Raw genomic sequence first — 18,542 nt, 5'->3', positions numbered from 1 at the left:
AACAGGAAACGAGTGCCACAAATATTCAATTTCACTAAGGAAACCTCTTCTTTGGATCAATTCTCAGCATTATTTTGCAAAGCTGAGCTTCTGCCAAGCGTGTAGCCCTGTGACTGCATGTGTAATTTCAGGTGCTTGCCAGTTTAAACTGGCAAGTTATTTCTTAGAGGAGCACCGACACTACCAGCATACGCTTCCCATACGTTAGAGGATCACAGTTAGCAAGCATAGAGGTCTGAAAACATATTTTATGTTCGATTCCAGGGTCGTAACGCAATGCCGAAACTGGGGTCATTGACACTGGGAAGTCCTGACGCAGAGCAAAGCTTGCCGACACTGCATAACAATATGGCTAGGTATGATGGCGTTGTTCATAAAAAATAAAGTATTCAGGATACACTGGCACTTGATAGCATCTTTTGTAACGTTCATAGACGGCTTGGACCTTCAATGAACACACAATGGTCACAATTTGAAAATGTCACGCGAGTACTCCTGTAACGATTATACTCATTGTTTGGCAGCAGGAGATCGACCTTTGAGAGAAAATGAAAGCTAACTTTATTTCAGGTCTAAACTTCGTGATGCCATTTATGTCGGCACGATGTTGCGAATTTCGGACATTTACTGAGAAAGATAAGCCCAAGACTCAATCAACAATTCTCGCTTCTTTTACCCTCACTTTTGACCAAAGTTACACCTTTGAAATTTAAGAAAATCGAAGGGCAGTGAAATAAAGCGCCGAGGCGGAGGTCTCGAATAAAAACAGCTTCAAGACAGGGGAGGGACGTTGCATACATATGCAGATCTATAGGCCACACGCGACTTGTATTTTAAAAAAATCTTTATTTTAACCGCAAAATAAAACTACTATATTTCAAAACTGGCGTCAAAAAGTGACAAGCCTTCTGGGTGAGGAGGAGAGGAACCACGTGTGTGGAGGGGGAGGGCAGAGAGGCAAGATTCGCCGGGGCAGCAGAGATCACGCGTTGTAGGACGATGAGGAGACGTTGCCACCATGGCCGGTCCAGTTGGTGTGGACGAACTTGCCGGGCTCGGAGAGCCGCTCGTACGTGTGGGCCCCGAAATAGTCCCGCTGGGCCTGCGAGAAGTGCGAACACATGGGCTGTAATGCAAGGCTGTGCGTACTTACTAGCACACCTCATCCGTGTTCTCAGGGTTTTTACGTTTTCCCGGTAGGAACAATTACAGTGAGGAACTGCCAAAGCTTTCTTCAACCGCGAACCCTTATTTCTGAAGGCATATTGGGTTTCCTTTGCAACCTCGCGCCATTCTCGTAAAACATACCCCAGCTTTCAATTTTCTGGGGAATTTTGCAAAAATAGAACTCTGGGGCCTTTCGTGCCAGAACCAAGATCTGATTGTGAAGCCAGCCTAGGTGGGGAGAATCCGGATTAATTTTGAACATCCGGGGTTTTCTTAACAGGCTCCGAAATGTAAGTGCACGAGCATTTTTGTACTTAAACCCCTTCAAAATGTGACCACTTCGGCCTGGGCTGAACCTGCAATGTCGACCTCTGCTGTGCAACACTTTAGCCACTGCATTACCATAGTGGGTGTAAATTTTGGCAAGACTGATCTGCTTACAGCTAGGAACGATAATGATAACCCACTTGGATTATGCACATTCCTGAATAGATCTTTATCTCGCATTACTTTTATCTGAAAGCATAAATCTTGATGGTATTTAACACATGCAGGAAGTTTAGGAAATCCATATCAACGACGTTCTATGGTATTTAATGCAGGCAGAAGGTTTATCAAATTTATAGAATGTAAGATTCCATTAATTTGAACCACTCGAGGCTCCTTGACATGCACTGAAATCCGGACAATACCTGCCGAGGTAAATTATCATGAAGGGTATTGTCCAAGAAAAGCAAGTTTCTAAAAAAGATGCAACCGTGTAAGGCTAAGCAGGCTTTTGTTTGCCAACTGCTGTCAGAACATTGGGTGCAAGAAAAATGAAAGACGAAAAATAAATCTAAACATTTATAATCAGAATGGTCTTGAACTTATCCTGTTCTAATCTTGGTGCACACAGCCGTGCATGACTGTTCAACTCTTAAGCACACACTGCAAGTAGGCTTCATCGCCAGTTAAGGCTTCCTTGAGTGTTTAAACCGTCAGTTTATATATAATATGGCATATTCCAATCTGGCATCATTTCTCATTCCCTTCAAACATTTAGTCTCACTAAGCACATTTTTGCGGGACATCCAAATATGTACAGCCTCTTGAAGTCACTACGGATGTTCCAATGTCATAATGTCCAAGGGGATACACACAACTGCCTAACACATGCAGCTTAAGACAATTACTCTTACTCTAAACTTTACAAGTTCCGCTTTCTACTTTGAAAAAGATTGTTCACGGAGCTTTGAATATTGGCTATCATGCTACCGAGGCACACCTGAATAAGGTTGGCTGGCAGAGTGTCCGAACGGAATCCGTCGTAGAAGGCCAGTGCAGTGCTGAATGCTGGCGTGGGGATGCCTAGCTGTGCAGCAGTGGCCACCACGTGGCGCCAGGAAGTCTGGCAGTCGCGGATGGCATCCACAAAGAAACTGTCGAGCAGCAGACAGCTCAGTGAGGGGTTCTTGTCGAAGGCTGCCTTGATGTTGCCCAAGAAGGCACTGAGGGAGAATGAGAACAATGCAAATAAGGAATTGTTTAACCTAAGGTTGACGTCCTTTCTTTCTTCACCCAACAACAAAACTGAGAAAAGTGACAGACAAAAGTGACAGTGCAAGTGACAAGAGGACTTGGATCGCTAGCTTTCGGCACAAGTAAAGCGGAGTTATAACAAAGGAAATGTGAAGGTGTTTTCAAACAAACACATTAAAAAATTAAATTATGGGGTTTTACGTGCCAGAACCAAGACCTGATTATGAGGAACGGTGTAGTGGGGTACTCTGGAAAGTTGGACCATCTGGGGTTCTTTAATGTGTGCCTAAATTAAGTACACAGGTGTTTTTGCATTTTGCCCCCATCGAAATGCGGTTGCCGTGGCCGGGATTCGATCCCGCGAGCTCATGCTTAGCAGCCCAACACTATAGCCACTAAGCAATCACAGCAGGCGCACGCGCACGCACACACACCTTAATGAAAAAATGTAACCGGAGGTCACAAAGGTTATCTTAAACACTGATTTGTTGCAGTTTTACTACAAGCAGCAACTGTTTTACAAAATGGGCCAATTATGGTTGTTCATTATGTTTCTGTTTGGGCATAGCAAGAGAATATATCTTAGAAATCATACCTGGGTTGAATAAATCATGCATATTCAAGCTGACCATTCTAACCACTACAGCACAGCTGCTTAGTCCCAGTGAACAGAATAATTTCCTTGTCACAATGTCCATACCTCAAAGGAAAGTTTACAAAGTACAATTAATAGCATTTATGATTAAGAACATCTAGAAGTCAAAGCGATTAGTGCAGTTGAACCTGGTTACATTAAAGTTTCATCTGACATGAAAATACTTTCATTATATCATTTGTTATAAGTATATATTCGTTACATGCTGATATGGGCAAGACTTAGATTTATTCCGTTACATCAAATAAATCGTGACGTTTTCATTATGTTGAGGGTAGACTACTAAAGTACCCATCCGTGCCACCTTGGGGAAAGTTTGATAATCAGAAGTGTGCGCCCCCATCCTAAACGACTATCAAAGAGCTACCAGTGTTACTAACATGAAAGCTCTCCTACACCTACTGTTATCAGCCTGCAGAAAACTATCTCACCTATGCCTTTTCCATGAAATCTACAATCACAACTCATATTTACGCTCTGTGTGCAACTGCCACATACATATCTCGCATTTCATCTCGCATTAACCATCGCCAAAAGGTAAGCATTGTGCACTGCTACACCGTCCGCTTTTCTTCTCCAAACAAGCGAAAGTTAGACGAACTTACCCGCATCATTGACAAGCATAACTGGCACCAATGACTTTCAAACAACCTTTCAAAGCTTTTTTTATACAATTACTGTTCTGATTGACAGTATGTTCTGTCAGAGTACCCAACAGTTCTTATGCTATTTTTTTTAGTTATGCCTTGTATTTTGTGTTTATTCTCTTTATTTCTGCTATAATATATGTTTTATACGTCTGTTATATGTATGCCATGCTTGCCATGTTTTGCTTATGCTTGCTGTATTTTGCCATGTATTGTATTACACTATTTATCCAACACTTCTGGAAAAATTTTTTTTTCTTTTGTTAATCATTACTTTTTACATGTCTGCCTTGGAGCTTTTCGCGGAATGTTTTTGCTTATTTGTAGGTTAATATTGTACCTATGGTCCAGCTCATGTACTGCCTTACCTCTTGCCTTTGTCCCTACCCTCTGCAATGTACAACTGCACTTTGACAGCATAATAAAAAAGAAGAAACATGACCCATGTACGTATCTACCAATTATGCTGTTCTGCTATTTTGACGACACTATATCCGGGATCAGCTCACTTTACCATTATGCTGTCTCCAGGATCCGTCCAATCTGCTCAGCAAGAAACCATGGGAAGCAAGGAAAACAAAGCTTCACTTTAATAAAAAAACTATGCGCTTACTATGTTTTGTGCTGGGCTATTTGATGAGACAGAAGCAGCCACGATCAGCAAAGTTTAGGAGGGTTAGCAAAGAAAGCGTCGGGTTAGTACAATCGAAGCATCACAAACAAAAAGCTGTGCCATGTGCTTGACATTGACCATCTTAATAGCATTAGTACATCAGTTACGCTCACCTTCGGATGATGCAGCCACCACGCCACATCAGAGCAATGGCACCGTAGTTAAGGTTCCACTTGTATTCCTGGGCTGCACTTCGCAGAAGCATAAAGCCTTGGGCATAGGACACGATCTTGGAAGCATACAGTGCCTGAAAGAGCACAAGATGAAAGATTTGATTGACTCACCATATATCAATTGACCTTTTTTTTTTTATTTATTTACTGGTCCGCTGATTGCACTTGATGCCCCGAAGCTACACAGGGGGCCACGAGATGTGCCAAAGTGGAGGACTCCGAATTATTGTGACCACCTGTGGTTCTCAATGGGCACTTAAAGCTTGCCATAAGGAGAAATTTTGCATTCTACTGATAATAGAGTGCAGCCACCACAGCAGGGAACTGAACTGGTAACCTCAATCCCACCAACAGAACACCACAGCCACTGTACCACTGCAGCAGGCACAAGATAAAAGCTCGCTTCAACAAGAACCCTACGCATTAAAGATTTGTGTAATAAATAAGTTGAAGTAACCTTTAAACATTCTATGCTTTCTTTAGTTATAAAAAATGCACGCTGCTAGAATAAGCCCAAAAGAGCCAGAAGGTTGTTTTTTTCCCCAGGGAGTAGACATAGTTTAGATATGCAGCAAAAATTGGCACAACCCATCTGCAACTTTCTGGTACAGCAAATCTGTACCATATCTGCTACATGACAAAACTGGGATCGGTCTTAGGATGAAAAAGTGGATTATTCTCACCTTCCTAATGTGTTCGACAAACTCCGTGGGGTCACCAGTCAGCTTTCCAGTTGGGCCAGACAAAATCTTGCTCGCCTCAACCCTCTGGTCCTTGAGTGAAGACAGGCAACGTGCAAATACTGCCTCTCCTGTGAATACCAACAAAAAATATACATTATTGAAACGTTAAAATCTGAGGTTTCACGTGCCAAATCCATGATTTGATTGTGAGTAATGCCATAGTCAGGGACTCTATATTAATTTTGACCATCTAGGGTTCTCTACGTGCACCTGAATCTAAGTACAGAAGCGTTTTTTGCATTTCGCCACTATCGAAATGCAACCGCTGCGACCAGGATCTAACCTGTGGCCTCAAGCTCAGCAGTGAAATGCTATCTGTGGCAAGAAGTTAGAGTAATGCCCTCTTGCAAGTGACATCACATCCAGGATGCCACTCACTCCAGCTTGCTCGGCTGCTGCATCCGCTCGATTTCTTCATGCATGCTCAGATACTAGGTGCACCAGCCATACTTCCTGAAGGATGTCGCAGCTGCTTTCTGCTTTCACGCTTCTGCAGTTTCTCTTTCAAACCGCATGAATTGTGAAAATTTGTGGCTTGGATATTGAAAGCTATGTAACATAGAAGAAAAGGGACTACTGCTGTTTCAATGCAGAGGTGCGCCATGCCTTGTCCATTGATTTTGTGTAAAAAGACTGCCGGCAAATTCGGCATAGAACATTTTGTACGATGCTTCGCTCGAAACGCAATGTTCCGTATAAAATGCAATGCCTGCCATAACTGAGTATTAAGGGAACAGCAATCTCGGTATGTGGTGTCACCATCCCAAATCCATGGTAGAATAGTGTCTCTGAAGCTTTCATCAAAGTTATTAGTGTTCTGGCAAGTTCTAGTCAAATGAGGGCATTGTAATAATGTACAAAAGAAAGTTACGTTCACATTTTGTATGAATAGAAATTACTGTTCCTTTCACCGTTCACTGAAACAGGCACTCAGAAAAAGCAATTTTATATAGTAACTTCATCAATACCATAACAACAATCACCCAAAAGAAACGTTTCAGGGTTATGATCGAGAGCCATACCATTACAAGTTATGGAATGTTGCACAGTGGCCTGAAGCAGCCTTTATATCGACAATGTGGCGCACCTATGCCTCAATAGAAGCAACCAACTGTCGATGTGGCATTATGGCAAGGCACGCATTGTTTGCGAAACCCACCCGTTCAGTACACTTTCACACTGGAACTACGAAGCAGTTCTACATAGTTCCAGTTGTAGTGCCTAAAGTATACTTGAGGCATTGAAGCTTGGGTTACCTTGAAGAGAAAAATCCAAGTACCTTCTGCATAATGATGTCTCACACCTCTGTGGTTTAATTATACAAACTCTGAACTATTCACTTCATCAGTTCATAAAAGACCACCTTGTATACCAGCCTCACAAAGAAGACTCCCCAAACCTCACGAATTCACTTGATTTTCGGCCTTCCCTGATTATTATATCTTCGCTACGTCCCATACTACTAATGAATGAGGCTTTGGCTTCTTGCTAGCTGCAGTCGTACAGCATAAAAGCCATTATTCATCCGAAAATTTGGGATGAGCAGCTGTGTCAGTTTTGTAAAACGGATCCAGTATAACTGTTGAACAAGCACCTGTAAATTGCTGAACCGAGTTGAACGTGCGGCACTGAAAGGAGAATATTGGTCCATGCCTTTTCGTGGACTGCAAACAGCTGAAAGCTTGATAGTTTTACTTCAAATTACTGCCATTTAATATTAACCGGCGAAAAATGGCCTCATACTGAGAAGCAGTTCGAAAAGCAAGTGGTGCCGGCACAATCTATACTGCAGTGTCAGTTCAGTCCTTGCGCTACAGCCCAATGTTTCTGGCAAGTGCAAAAATCTGATATTTTACCCCGACCAACTCATAGTGAACAAATGAGCTTCAGCAGGCCAAAGTCAAGAAAAATATTCTCACATATAGCCACCATTTGTTACATACTTGTTGCAACATGGCAAGTATGATGGCTTAACTGGATTGTCTTATCCTATGTTATTGTGTTTATGCTTTTATTATTCCCATGAACTGCCACTGGAGAGCGTAGAACCGCACATGAAAAACCCGCAATGTACTGGACTAACACAATCAGCTGATATGTTGTTGTATAGCTCTTTGAATAAGTTTTGACGAACAAATTCATTGCAAAAATATATTTGAAAGGACAATCATAACTGCACTAGCATAGGGAACAAGAGCGAACAAATGGAAATGCTGCAGGATGCGCCCAGATACCACCCAAACTAAAGCCTCTTTAGCACAAAGTGTAGCAGACGACAGGTGTGAGCCCATGCCCTGACATCCTATGAGCGACACTTGCAGTGCCCCTGTAGGTCATTTTTGAGGCTAACAGTCACTGGGCTACTACTGCAGTTACTTAACATTTCACACAACCAGCATAACGCTTGGCTTGCTAACCTTTAGGTGCACATTAGGTTCCCTTAAAAATAAACTAACAATGAATTCCATGATAACCTGAACAAGTTAGAATATTTTTGTTTGGTTTCTCACAAATGCTGCAAACATTTTTATGAGGGATTCAAAATAAAACTAAAGTATTTCCAATGTTTTTTGTAATACAAAATACTATGCATATTCTCTTATGGTTGAGATAACTGCCAAATCAGCTACAATACAGGTATTGTATGTGACGAAAAAAAAGAGACGGGGGCCAATACCCACAATGTATGATTTGATCAACACTGTTCATCGCTTGCATAGCCACAATGGTGTCTTTCTCGTGCTCACCCAAAGGCACTAAATACTGGGTAGGAAAGAAGCAGCAGCCTGGCCTATGCCATGCTCCTTTTAAGATATGGAATCATTCAGTGAGCCAAGCAGAAAATGTTTAGTTTCTGGCTGATGAACCTCGCCATCCATTCGTCAGTACCACAGGCAGTCTCTTCCAAAGCCCTTCAATCATACAAACCACAAAACTCCCCACAGGCTCCCCGTTTCAAAGCCCAGACACAGTTATCGGTGAACAGCATGGGGGTCTGCTGACTGTCGCATAGCTTATGAAAAACAAGATGATAAAATGCCACATTTCGTACAAAGAATGAAATAGGCTCTCATGGTTTCTCTATGACGCACCTCGGTGCGCCTACAGAAACAGTGCAATGCAATGTGCAGTATAGTTACAGTTTCTTAAAAGGGAAAGGAACTCACCAATCAAAGTAACTGGAATTCCATGCTGGAGTGCAGATATCGCTGTCCACTTGCCTGTTCCTTTCTGCCAGCCAAGAAACAGTACCAACAATGCAATGTTGCATTAAGAGGAATGCAGGCATGCAAAAAAACAGTATTCAACAAATTTGCAAAGAACGAGCACATTTCCAATGCATTAAGAACAAAACTGATTGTGGCTTATCAATGCTAATAAATTTTTTTTAATAGTAAAAACTGTCCAGGGGCTCGAACGAATTTGCACATTTACCATTGCCAGGGTGGACCACATGGCATGGAAAATAAGCAATGATTAGAATTGCAGGAGAACAACCCCTCAAAAAATACAGCCCCTGTACCTGTAACTACAAGAATACAAAACAAACGTGATTATGGGATTTGACTAAGACAATCGGAACAAAACTAAAAAGCAAAAGAATACAAGTCAAATAATTTGCGCTTACCTGCCCAGCAGAGTCTCTGATCTTTGTCACAAGGGGCTCATTGTCAGTGTCCTTGAACTTGAGAATGTTGCTTGTGATTTCAATTAGGAATGAGTCAAGAACACCCTTGTTCCACTTGGTGAAAACCTGCAAGAAATGACAAAATTTTCATTGTTCAAATAGGAACCTGGCTCCTGCATCAGTGGAAAACAATGCACTGGGCAAGTTATGCACAGTATTGCAAGCACCACTTTCATGCACTTGAATCCGCATGCAAGTATGATAAGTAATGCATTAGTTTGTCAAGTTCAATGAAAATCTGTATTCTTGACAGGGACAACAAAAACTGCTGCTGCTGCTTATAATTATGGGTCAGTGAACAGTTTCTAAGTACAATACTGTCTCCTGTTACAGGCACTTCCTTCACAACCGTGCTGTTCTGCCACAAGTGTTGGCATCACTTCTGCAAAATGCAGATCGCTGTAACCTTAAAACAACAACTTATGCACTTATGCAGAATCAGAGCACAACTCTGAATCTATGAGAAGCAAAGCTTTCATGAAGTCATTAATCAATGCTATAAATTGGTCGATACCGTTCCTGAATCTTTGGCTTAAAAGAAACTGGTGCACAGCACAATGCGCACTTGCACACCCATGCTACACAATGTGGCACACATGGAGATTTCGAATGATTTCAAATGGCTAATTGGTGTTGGCATGACAAGTAGACATGCAATTGTGACCCAATAATTCGATCCCAGCATCAAGCACGTAATTTTTTTTTTAACTGCGCTATTTGGCAAGACAGCAGCAGCACCCAGAAGCCACTGTCAGGAAAGTCTGGGAAGGGTTTGCAAATAATGCTTCACATTAAACCTGTATCAATGTTAAATGGCACACCAATTGCTTTATAAATATGTTGTGATGGGGACCTATAGAAAGTGTAGGCAACCTTTAAAAATGAAAGCTCACTGAACTGAATGAAAACTGGCACTGCATGCACTTGATGAAAGTATCTGCTAGCCTTTCCTGTTCAATCCAGTCAAGGTCAGGCATTTCCAGAGGGAGGGCACAGTTTCCCAGGAAGAATGACAACTTTGTTAAAATTTGTTTTTCCTCACAGCGCACAGAGCCCCTGTGCTACATTTAGAGAACAGGATAGACTACTGTTATCATTGCCCCCCGACCAACTGAAGAGCATGCTCGCTAAATAACTAGAAATCAAACTTCCTAAATATTTCAAGATTTGGCTTGGGTAAGATGATGGCAGATAAAGGGATAAGACTTGTGTGCCTTCCAAAAAGTAACAATGCCCAACTCGTGTGATGCTGAACTCCGAGGCAAAATATGCGATTGGTACATGCTTGACGTCTGATCTTTAGCAATGGACAAGACCAGAGAACTTTGATAGAGGAGCGTGACATCTGGAAGTCACTCCTGGATCTACACCAGGTTCAAGCCGCATTTTATCAACTACTAAGATCTTTTTGAGTGTCCTGCAATACCAGTTATGTACTAAGCACACCGACTACAGAGCATTCATGCAAACTATACATGAAGTGCTGACATGCATCAACAGTCAAGCAGACGCAGTTGTGCAGTTGGCAATCCGCAACGCACCTCACTCATCTGGTCATGGTTCAGACCAGCTGCATTCTTCATTAGGTGATAGGCCTCACAGATGAGCTGCATGTCACCATATTCAATGCCATTGTGGACCATCTTGACAAAGTGACCCGAGCCACCGTCGCCAACCTGCACAAAATGAGACTCAGCTTGAACTCGGAAGGTGGATGCAACCAATATAAGGATGTGCTGATGACAGTGGGAAAAAATCATGTGCATACTTGTCTGCAAGAGAACACACTATGAGGGATAAACATAGCTTCAAGTAAAGTTCTAAAATGGTCACAACCATGCTCAAACCTTAAAGCAACTTAACACAAATGTCAGCACAAAGCTGCAGCTCTGAAAGACATTGTTTTTACTAGTTAAAGCAGCGAGACAAAAATGTGAGAAATGAGAAAAAAAGCTTTTCCTGTACCGTTTCTTTTTTTGGCACAATCTTAATCGACAAATGCATACCAACTCTTACTTACTGAAGAAATTTTTTTGTTTATGTGCGCAATTGTAATTCTCACGGCAGCTTCAAGTTTAAGCAAGGTGCATTTTCAAAGCGGCAAAGAAAGCACTGCCATGAAGCAGCACTTGAAGGCACAACTCGGGCATAAGCCATCCCTCCTGCTTATTTCAATTTTGTAAATTTTTGGTGTGTCATGCATGCAACGTCAACATACCTAGGTTACATGCACAGCTATGAATAAACCAACTTTACTACTTCCATTAAAATAAATGTATTCACGCTGAATTCCAAGCAACTGGTCTAAAAAGGGATGCTAAAGAGAAAATCTAAATTAGCTTCAATTGCTAAACTATTTTTCAAAACAATTTTTTTTATCTCGCAGTACAACATTCAATACTAAACCAGAGAACAAAGGTAAAACTAGGACATTTTTTTTTCTTTTTAATTTCTCACCATAACCCCAGTTCTGGAATCTGTGCGATGTCATCAAATTCAATGTATTTTCTCATTTTTGGCCTGTTGTGGCACAGTAAACCTTAAACTTTGCAGAGTTCAATGAATGCAATGTAGTCCATCTTTACCTATAACAAAATTAACTAGGCTCGCGCAGACCATGAAAATATCTACGACATCACAGCAAGCTAGTGCTGAAACTGCAAAGCGGCTACGCCACCCTTATTTTTTGGAGGTGGGGGGGAGGAAGGGGGTACTGTAGAAGCATAATTTAATACAGCTCTTTATTCTTTCTTTGAGGGTTAAATCGCAATTACTAACCCAATCGCAGCATGGCTCTCCATCTGCCTTTGCAGAAATGCTCTGGAAGATTTCCTTGATGTGGGGCCTGAAATAAATGCAAAGTAGCAGTTATGAAAACAACAGTCCGGAAGCCAAAGTCCAAAACTTGCTGTAGAATTCGCCAGAGTGCAGTTTAAGAAAATCTAACTGTCAAATGTTTAGCGTGAAATTGAATTAACTGTTGTGCGCACAGTCTAACCTAACAATGTCAGTTCTCCAGCTACAAGCTCTTAAACTAAACCAGAATTTCAGCTTCAAAATGCTCACCAATTACAGTGTGTTTCGAACATCCTTTTAAAAAGGTTGCAACGTTGAGTGATAGCAGGTTTTGCCATTCTGCTTGTGTAGATAAGTAGCTAATTAAATTTTGATTGTTGGTACTCTGACAAGAGTAACAATGAAAACAACAGACAATCTTGAAAGGTGGAAGAAAGGGTGCTAGGAGATTTCATTTTACGCAAGGGTAGAGGGAAAGAGCCTATATTCTACTATGACAGGAGCTGGTGAAAACACTGCACTTCTGTTAATGAACAATGTGTTTACCCATTTAATTGTGAATCTTAACTTGACAACATTACCTAAAGGCATGATATAAGACATGATTTTTAAAACAAGAAGGTGTGTCGCTCATTACAAGAACCCATTGCGACTTTGGAAGCTGGATTCTTGCAAGACCCTGACAACATTAAAGGGCCCCTGAAACAGTTCAGACAAATTTTGTAGACATGTAACATACAGCTAAAGTTAATCATTCGCATCACAATTTGTGTGAAGTGTCTTATTAAGAGAGCTACGGATGACTAGAAGTTACCCTCCTGTATAGCCATGCATTTTCTCCTCAACTCGTTCGCCAAGTGATCAAAGCTAAGCTCTGCCTTCACTGCCTCTGCATCAAGATGGCATATCGTGTTGTCTACTTCCAGTTGTCTAGGCGCAGGTGTGTCCGAAGCCTCTCCAACCTTTTCGCCAGCTGCTTGGCAGTCGATCCCAAGCAGCATGCTTCACAAGCATTCTCTCAAAGCGCCGAATGTGCCTAGTATGCTGGTAACCACAATCGAGCTGGGCATTTCGACGGATGGGTGGAGGCATAAACTCAAGCTGATGAAGGGACCTTAGCGTAGGCGTATGAGTGGCCTGATTGGTCGGCACGGTCCAGCCATCTGGTGGTGCAGAGCTTAACCAGCCAAAGAGCTAATATTGCTCTAACCAAGTGCAAAAAATTTTAAGCATTTACAAAAACAACATGCTAATGATTATGCTCCTACAAAAAATTTACACCAGCAGAAAAGAAGAATACACTTCGTTACTGCTACTGTGTTTGGTTGAGCTCTGTGCTACCAGGTGGCTTCACCATGCAGACCATTCATGTTTGCACTTCTGCTCATCCCATGAAACGGCATGGTCAAACAGCCAGGACCAGTCCCCTTGCACTTGCGTGTACCCGAATACCAGAATCTCAAAACGCTATTGTAGTAGTAGTAGTAATCCTCCAGTGTAAAGTGGCGGCCGCAAACGCGCAAATCCTGGCGCCGATCGGATACCAATAGTCCGACGCGCCGCAGCCACTCCACTCGTATGCTGCTTTGCAGAGCGATACGATCTCATAGCTTGACATACTGCCAGTCGCTCAGTTTGCAGCCCACAACGCAAAAAAGGCGAATCATGGTGCTCGCGAAAAGACAGACCGTCTGACCGTGGAGCTCTCGTCAACACGGAGCACATAACACAAGCAAACAACGCTTGCTGTGTGCCAGAAGTCTAAGTGTAGTGAAAAATTGTCCTTGTGCATTCTCTTTCTGTTACTTTCTTTTCATAAAAACAAACGAACTAACATTCCAACTATTACGAACAACATTTGTTCACCATAAAGTTGGAAAAATTATCGATGACACGCCCTGGCCAGCCAATCGGGACAGATCGCCGTACTAGTGTCATTAGGGCAACTTACATCAAACAGGCTAGGGGCTGCAGAAAATTCAGCCGAGTGGTGTGCTGCGATTGGCAGTGACGAACATTTTTAAAACCTTATAAATCATACGCTTTATGCAGAGCACTTAGATGCATGAATTAATGATCAAAAGGACCTACTCTAACGACTCAGTAAGTTTGTACAAAATGGTCAAAATCGTTTGAGGGTCCCTTTATTGTGAATTGTTGGTGCAAGGAAAAATTCACCGATGATTACGATACTCCCTAATGCAAAATTTTAGCACAGCGCTATATCTGTTCATTTCGCGATATACTGGCTGACACGGACAATTGGTCTCACGTGTCACGTTGCAAATAGAGCGAAGCATGGCACCACTGCCTCGCTCATCTGTAAATCATGAGAGCCTGTGCGTGGGTCCAGTGCGTAGGTGGCGCATGGGCACGATTCACAGAAACCGGTGCCGAAAAATCTCCCAGAGGACGTGCACTCCTCTGGTGCCCCATCTTGTAGCCACCGTCCCCAAACTATGCTTTTCTTCTCATGCTATCACCCACCCTCCTCCGCTTTCTTCCTCATGGTTCTGCTGCACCCTCCTCTCTGCTTTCCTCTTCGCGCCATTTTTCATCCCATGCTGCGTGTCACATTTGCTCTCATCTTTCGCTGTGCTCATTTGCTTGGTCATGCCAACGCTCGCCGCAGGAACGGGTGCCTAAAAGCTGCACTCTAAAAGGGGACCAAGGAATGTGTAGACTGGCGAGTGTTATCACAAAGAAGCACCTCGCAGTTAGAGCTTTAGATTAATTTTGACCATCTAGGGTTCTTTAATGTGCGTTCAAGGCACTCTGTCTCCATTGGAATGCAGACCCTCACTCAGAAAAAAGTCAATATTATAATTAACAGCTCACTGTATCCAGGGTGATGTGACAACCATTTAATATGAAGTGCAGTAGAGATGGATCATTACCCTTATAAGTGGCTTTGCTATAGTGATCCAAACAAAACAAACGGATCATGGAGAAATGGAGACTCATCAATAGTGGGCAGACAACGGAACCCCGGCCTGAAGCCGACATTTCGACAACAGGACTCATCTGATAAAGGCGAGTCCCTGACAGAGCCAAGTTCCTTTATCAAAATGTTGCCTCCAGGCTGAAGCTCCCCTCATTAAGCCACTGTTGATCATTTCATTATACTGAAGTGAAACTGACAAGAATCTCAGCTAAGAGAAAGATGGGACCCACCAGGCCTCAGGGTTGCCACCAGGCATGAGCGACGGGCCTTGGCGTGCGCCTTCCTCACCACCGCTCACTCCAGAGCCCACGAATAAAATGCCCTTGCTTTTGAGGGCCTCACACCGGCGCTCGCTGTCCTGGTACTCCGAATTACCGCCATCGATGATGATGTCGCCTTTGTCCAGCAGAGGAACCAGCTTGTTGATAAAGCCATCGACTGCCTCTCCAGCTGCCCAAAAATGAAAATTGCATGAGTTGTCGTTGACACTCCATCGCTCAAACAATTTGTAAGGAAGTGCAAGAGGGAACACAAAACTTTTTCTTGGAATTGAGGATGTCAATAATGAGTATTTTCATGCACCACCAGCTGTTGCAAAACTTTCACTAGAGCCTCTTCTTGCTCGGCTCCGTTGCTATATGTTCCACGCCAATGATACTTCATAGCATCTTGTTGCTGCTCAAAGGTGTCGTGCTATAATCTAGCACTGGCTTGCTCCACTTTCAACCATAGCTGCTCCTGAATCCTGTTAGATATGCTTATCTCTTAAGATTTAGCATATGCAGTCTGCCTGCCTGCGTTCTGATGGACAATCAGCTGGAGCATCAGCTTCCTGAGCTAAAGTGCCAATTAGAGCCAGGCAAACTACATTCTTTCAGTCAACTGTTTATTGCTCATTTATTACAATGCTTACTGCTGCCACAACAGCATGATAATGATGTTGAAACTGATGGCTTGATGACTTGTCTGGCTAGGTAGTAAGTTCATGTTAGAAACATGGCATAGGCAAGAAGTGCAGGGTTGGCAAACAAAGGCTGCAGTGTGAAAACCAGATTGTCAGAACATTCAACCACACCCTTTTGTGTTCAATGTCCTGCTTCTTTCGACCCTTTCTTCAATGCAAGAAACAAGCTAAATTTCACTCTTTTGATGGCCTAACTCTTCAGTCCAAAACATAACACAGTCTGAAAAGTACATGTACATGCATATAATACATATATGCATTACCAGGTGCTCTTTCTTTTAGCTGCACGAAATCTTAAATAGTTGCCTGTGGCAGATAGCAGAACTTTACCCCTTGAGCTAAATTACTCGATGAGGCGGCCATTACTTCTACGAGCAACCAAATACGTAATTGAATAATGAACATGTGTTCCCCGCATGTCTCTCGCATCTCCTGTAGTACAGCTTCCCCGCGTAGCTAAGCTCCGCCGGCGGTCAGCGTAGTTGCAGAATAGTACGAGAGATGGCGCGAGTGTTGCGCTGCTAACGCCACCTAACGGCACGGTTACTCGGGCACAAAAGGGAGTAAGTAGCCTCTGTCTCTTTGGCTAGGGTTCGGCTAGGTGCGCGTACGTTTCGCGCGCGCCAGCATGCTTCGCGGGTTCGTCCTGTGAAATGCTTCGGAACGGGGCACCGGGATGGACAAACAATCGTTCTAACGCGCCACCATTTGTTTGCGTGACTGTACACGCGAACGGTTAAGCGTTATCCAGCATCGGAGTGAGCATATTCGCGCGATATCCTGTCACGGTGAGTCGGACTTCCTCGATTCGTCAGCGCCCATCGGAATGTTCCTATGAGTTGTGATGTGGCTAGCCGGCCTTACCGTATAAACGGCGTAATAAATGCTTTTTTGTTTGTTACCACTGCTGTGTTGTCGTTCCTTCGTCCAGAGAGCACGAATGAGATCCTACAAATTCATCATCATGATCGGGCTGGTTTATGTCCACTGCAGGACGAAGGCCTCTCCCTGCGATCTCCAATTACCCCTGTCCTATTACACTATTTAAAAGTTTAATTACCTTACAACACCATACTTCAATCTACTAATTCTTATCGCTGATTACGCAAGGCGTGTCCACTTGGAACGAATTCTCAGGACTACACCAGTTCCGAGATATGAATTTTCAAAGTGTGTCCGAAGAAATGCATTGCCGTTCCAGTCACTTTCGAGCTTCAATGTATAAAACTGCATTTTCTATAAAAAAGTAAGTGAGACAGGAGCTCATTTTTACCACAACTTTGACGGCGCTCATGTCGAAACCGGTGCCGTTCTTGGAATTCGTTTCAAGTTTATGTGCCTTGAAAGCTCAAGGCCACAACTCGTAGACTGAAATAGGTGCCGTAAAGTAACCACTAAATTTTATTTGCAGCAAATTTGCACATGACTACAGTTTTCTTTTATGCTGGCCTCATGCTTGAATACTAATTACTCTGAAGCACCATGATGTTGTGCAAGCCCATCAAGAAAACAAGATACTACCTCACAACCTCTGCTTCAGTTTGAACACTAACGCCAAGCATAATTTACAGTCTGCACGAACTTTGCATTTAAAACACACTTGTGCTCAAATGTTGCCAAAAACTAAGCGAAGAGTATGCGTGCTAAGGCAATACATTTTTTTATGGTACATTCAGCACAACGATATTCTGCTGTAAACATATAGCATGTACGAATTACACGGCAATACAGGGACATCGTTGCCGTTTATCATTACAAGCAAGCCTGCTTCAAAAGAACTTGAATTAGGCCTAGTTGGTAGGGGGTGTGCGAATAGCCATTTTTGAGAACGAATCCAATACGTTGCGAGTAGTGCCAAAAGCGAATCGAATATCGAATATTTTTCGAATAATAAATTGCCGTTATCACAATTAATATAATATGACGTTCACAACCCAGTATTCTCAAAGTTGGCAAGTTTCTGTCATTACATAGTTATGGTGTTGTTTATTAATAACACGAATGGGGCATTAGGAGCAAACAAGTAGTTTCTTCGCATGCACAAAGCTCTTCAGAGAGGGCGAATGATTGCTGCACAGCCTGTGAAGTATGGCTGCCTAAGTGACGTAGCCTGCCCCACTATGCAAGCTTTCATGACTTGAGTCTATACTATGCCCTTGGGAGTGAAAATTTACTTCACTGTTGCTCCACTTCTTTTTAGGTCTATTTGGGCGCAGTTGACGTTTTGAAACATTCGAAGAACACTCGCATTTACGAATTGCAACTATTCGATTTGAAGGCCGAATCGAAAAGGACGCTATTCGACTAATTATTCGAAAGTTTCGAATATTCTCACACCTCTACTAGTTCGTGTTTACTGCACGTCGTGGTGACCACTAACAAAGGACGAAGACAAAGAAAAACGCAAAACGACAACACAGGCGTTATCACTGTGTCACCGTTTTGTATTTCTCTGTCTTTATTAGCGATCAACTTGACGTGCAGTAAGCAGGCATGCATCTCCTCGAATTCGTCATTTCACACATAGGGCAGATCATCCACAATTGAAACTCGCTGCCTAGGCATCACAAA

General features: G+C 42.8%; 1 protein-coding gene across 2 annotated transcripts in view; it reads right to left on the bottom strand.

The window, feature by feature from the left end:
* Positions 1–831: 831 nt before the first annotated feature.
* Positions 832–18,542, bottom strand: part of Pgd (phosphogluconate dehydrogenase) — a 70,279-nt gene continuing 52,568 nt past the window's right edge. For both annotated transcript variants that reach the window (XM_075685345.1, XM_075685342.1), the window contains exons 4-12: positions 15,238–15,457; positions 12,046–12,112; positions 10,809–10,943; positions 9,208–9,333; positions 8,747–8,810; positions 5,520–5,647; positions 4,777–4,910; positions 2,435–2,657; positions 832–1,102 (exon numbers count right to left, since the gene is read on the bottom strand). In XM_075685345.1, coding sequence (XP_075541460.1) covers positions 983–1,102; positions 2,435–2,657; positions 4,777–4,910; positions 5,520–5,647; positions 8,747–8,810; positions 9,208–9,333; positions 10,809–10,943; positions 12,046–12,112; positions 15,238–15,457 — 1,217 coding nt within the window. In that variant the 3' untranslated portion in view covers positions 832–982. The remainder of the gene's footprint in view (positions 1,103–2,434; positions 2,658–4,776; positions 4,911–5,519; positions 5,648–8,746; positions 8,811–9,207; positions 9,334–10,808; positions 10,944–12,045; positions 12,113–15,237; positions 15,458–18,542) is intronic.

This window comes from Dermacentor variabilis, chromosome 3 (genome assembly GCF_050947875.1).
Source record: "Dermacentor variabilis isolate Ectoservices chromosome 3, ASM5094787v1, whole genome shotgun sequence".
Taxonomy (NCBI): domain Eukaryota; kingdom Metazoa; phylum Arthropoda; class Arachnida; order Ixodida; family Ixodidae; genus Dermacentor; species Dermacentor variabilis.
The sequence above is the reverse complement of the archived record's forward strand: the minus strand, read 5'-3'. Positions and strand labels throughout refer to the sequence as shown.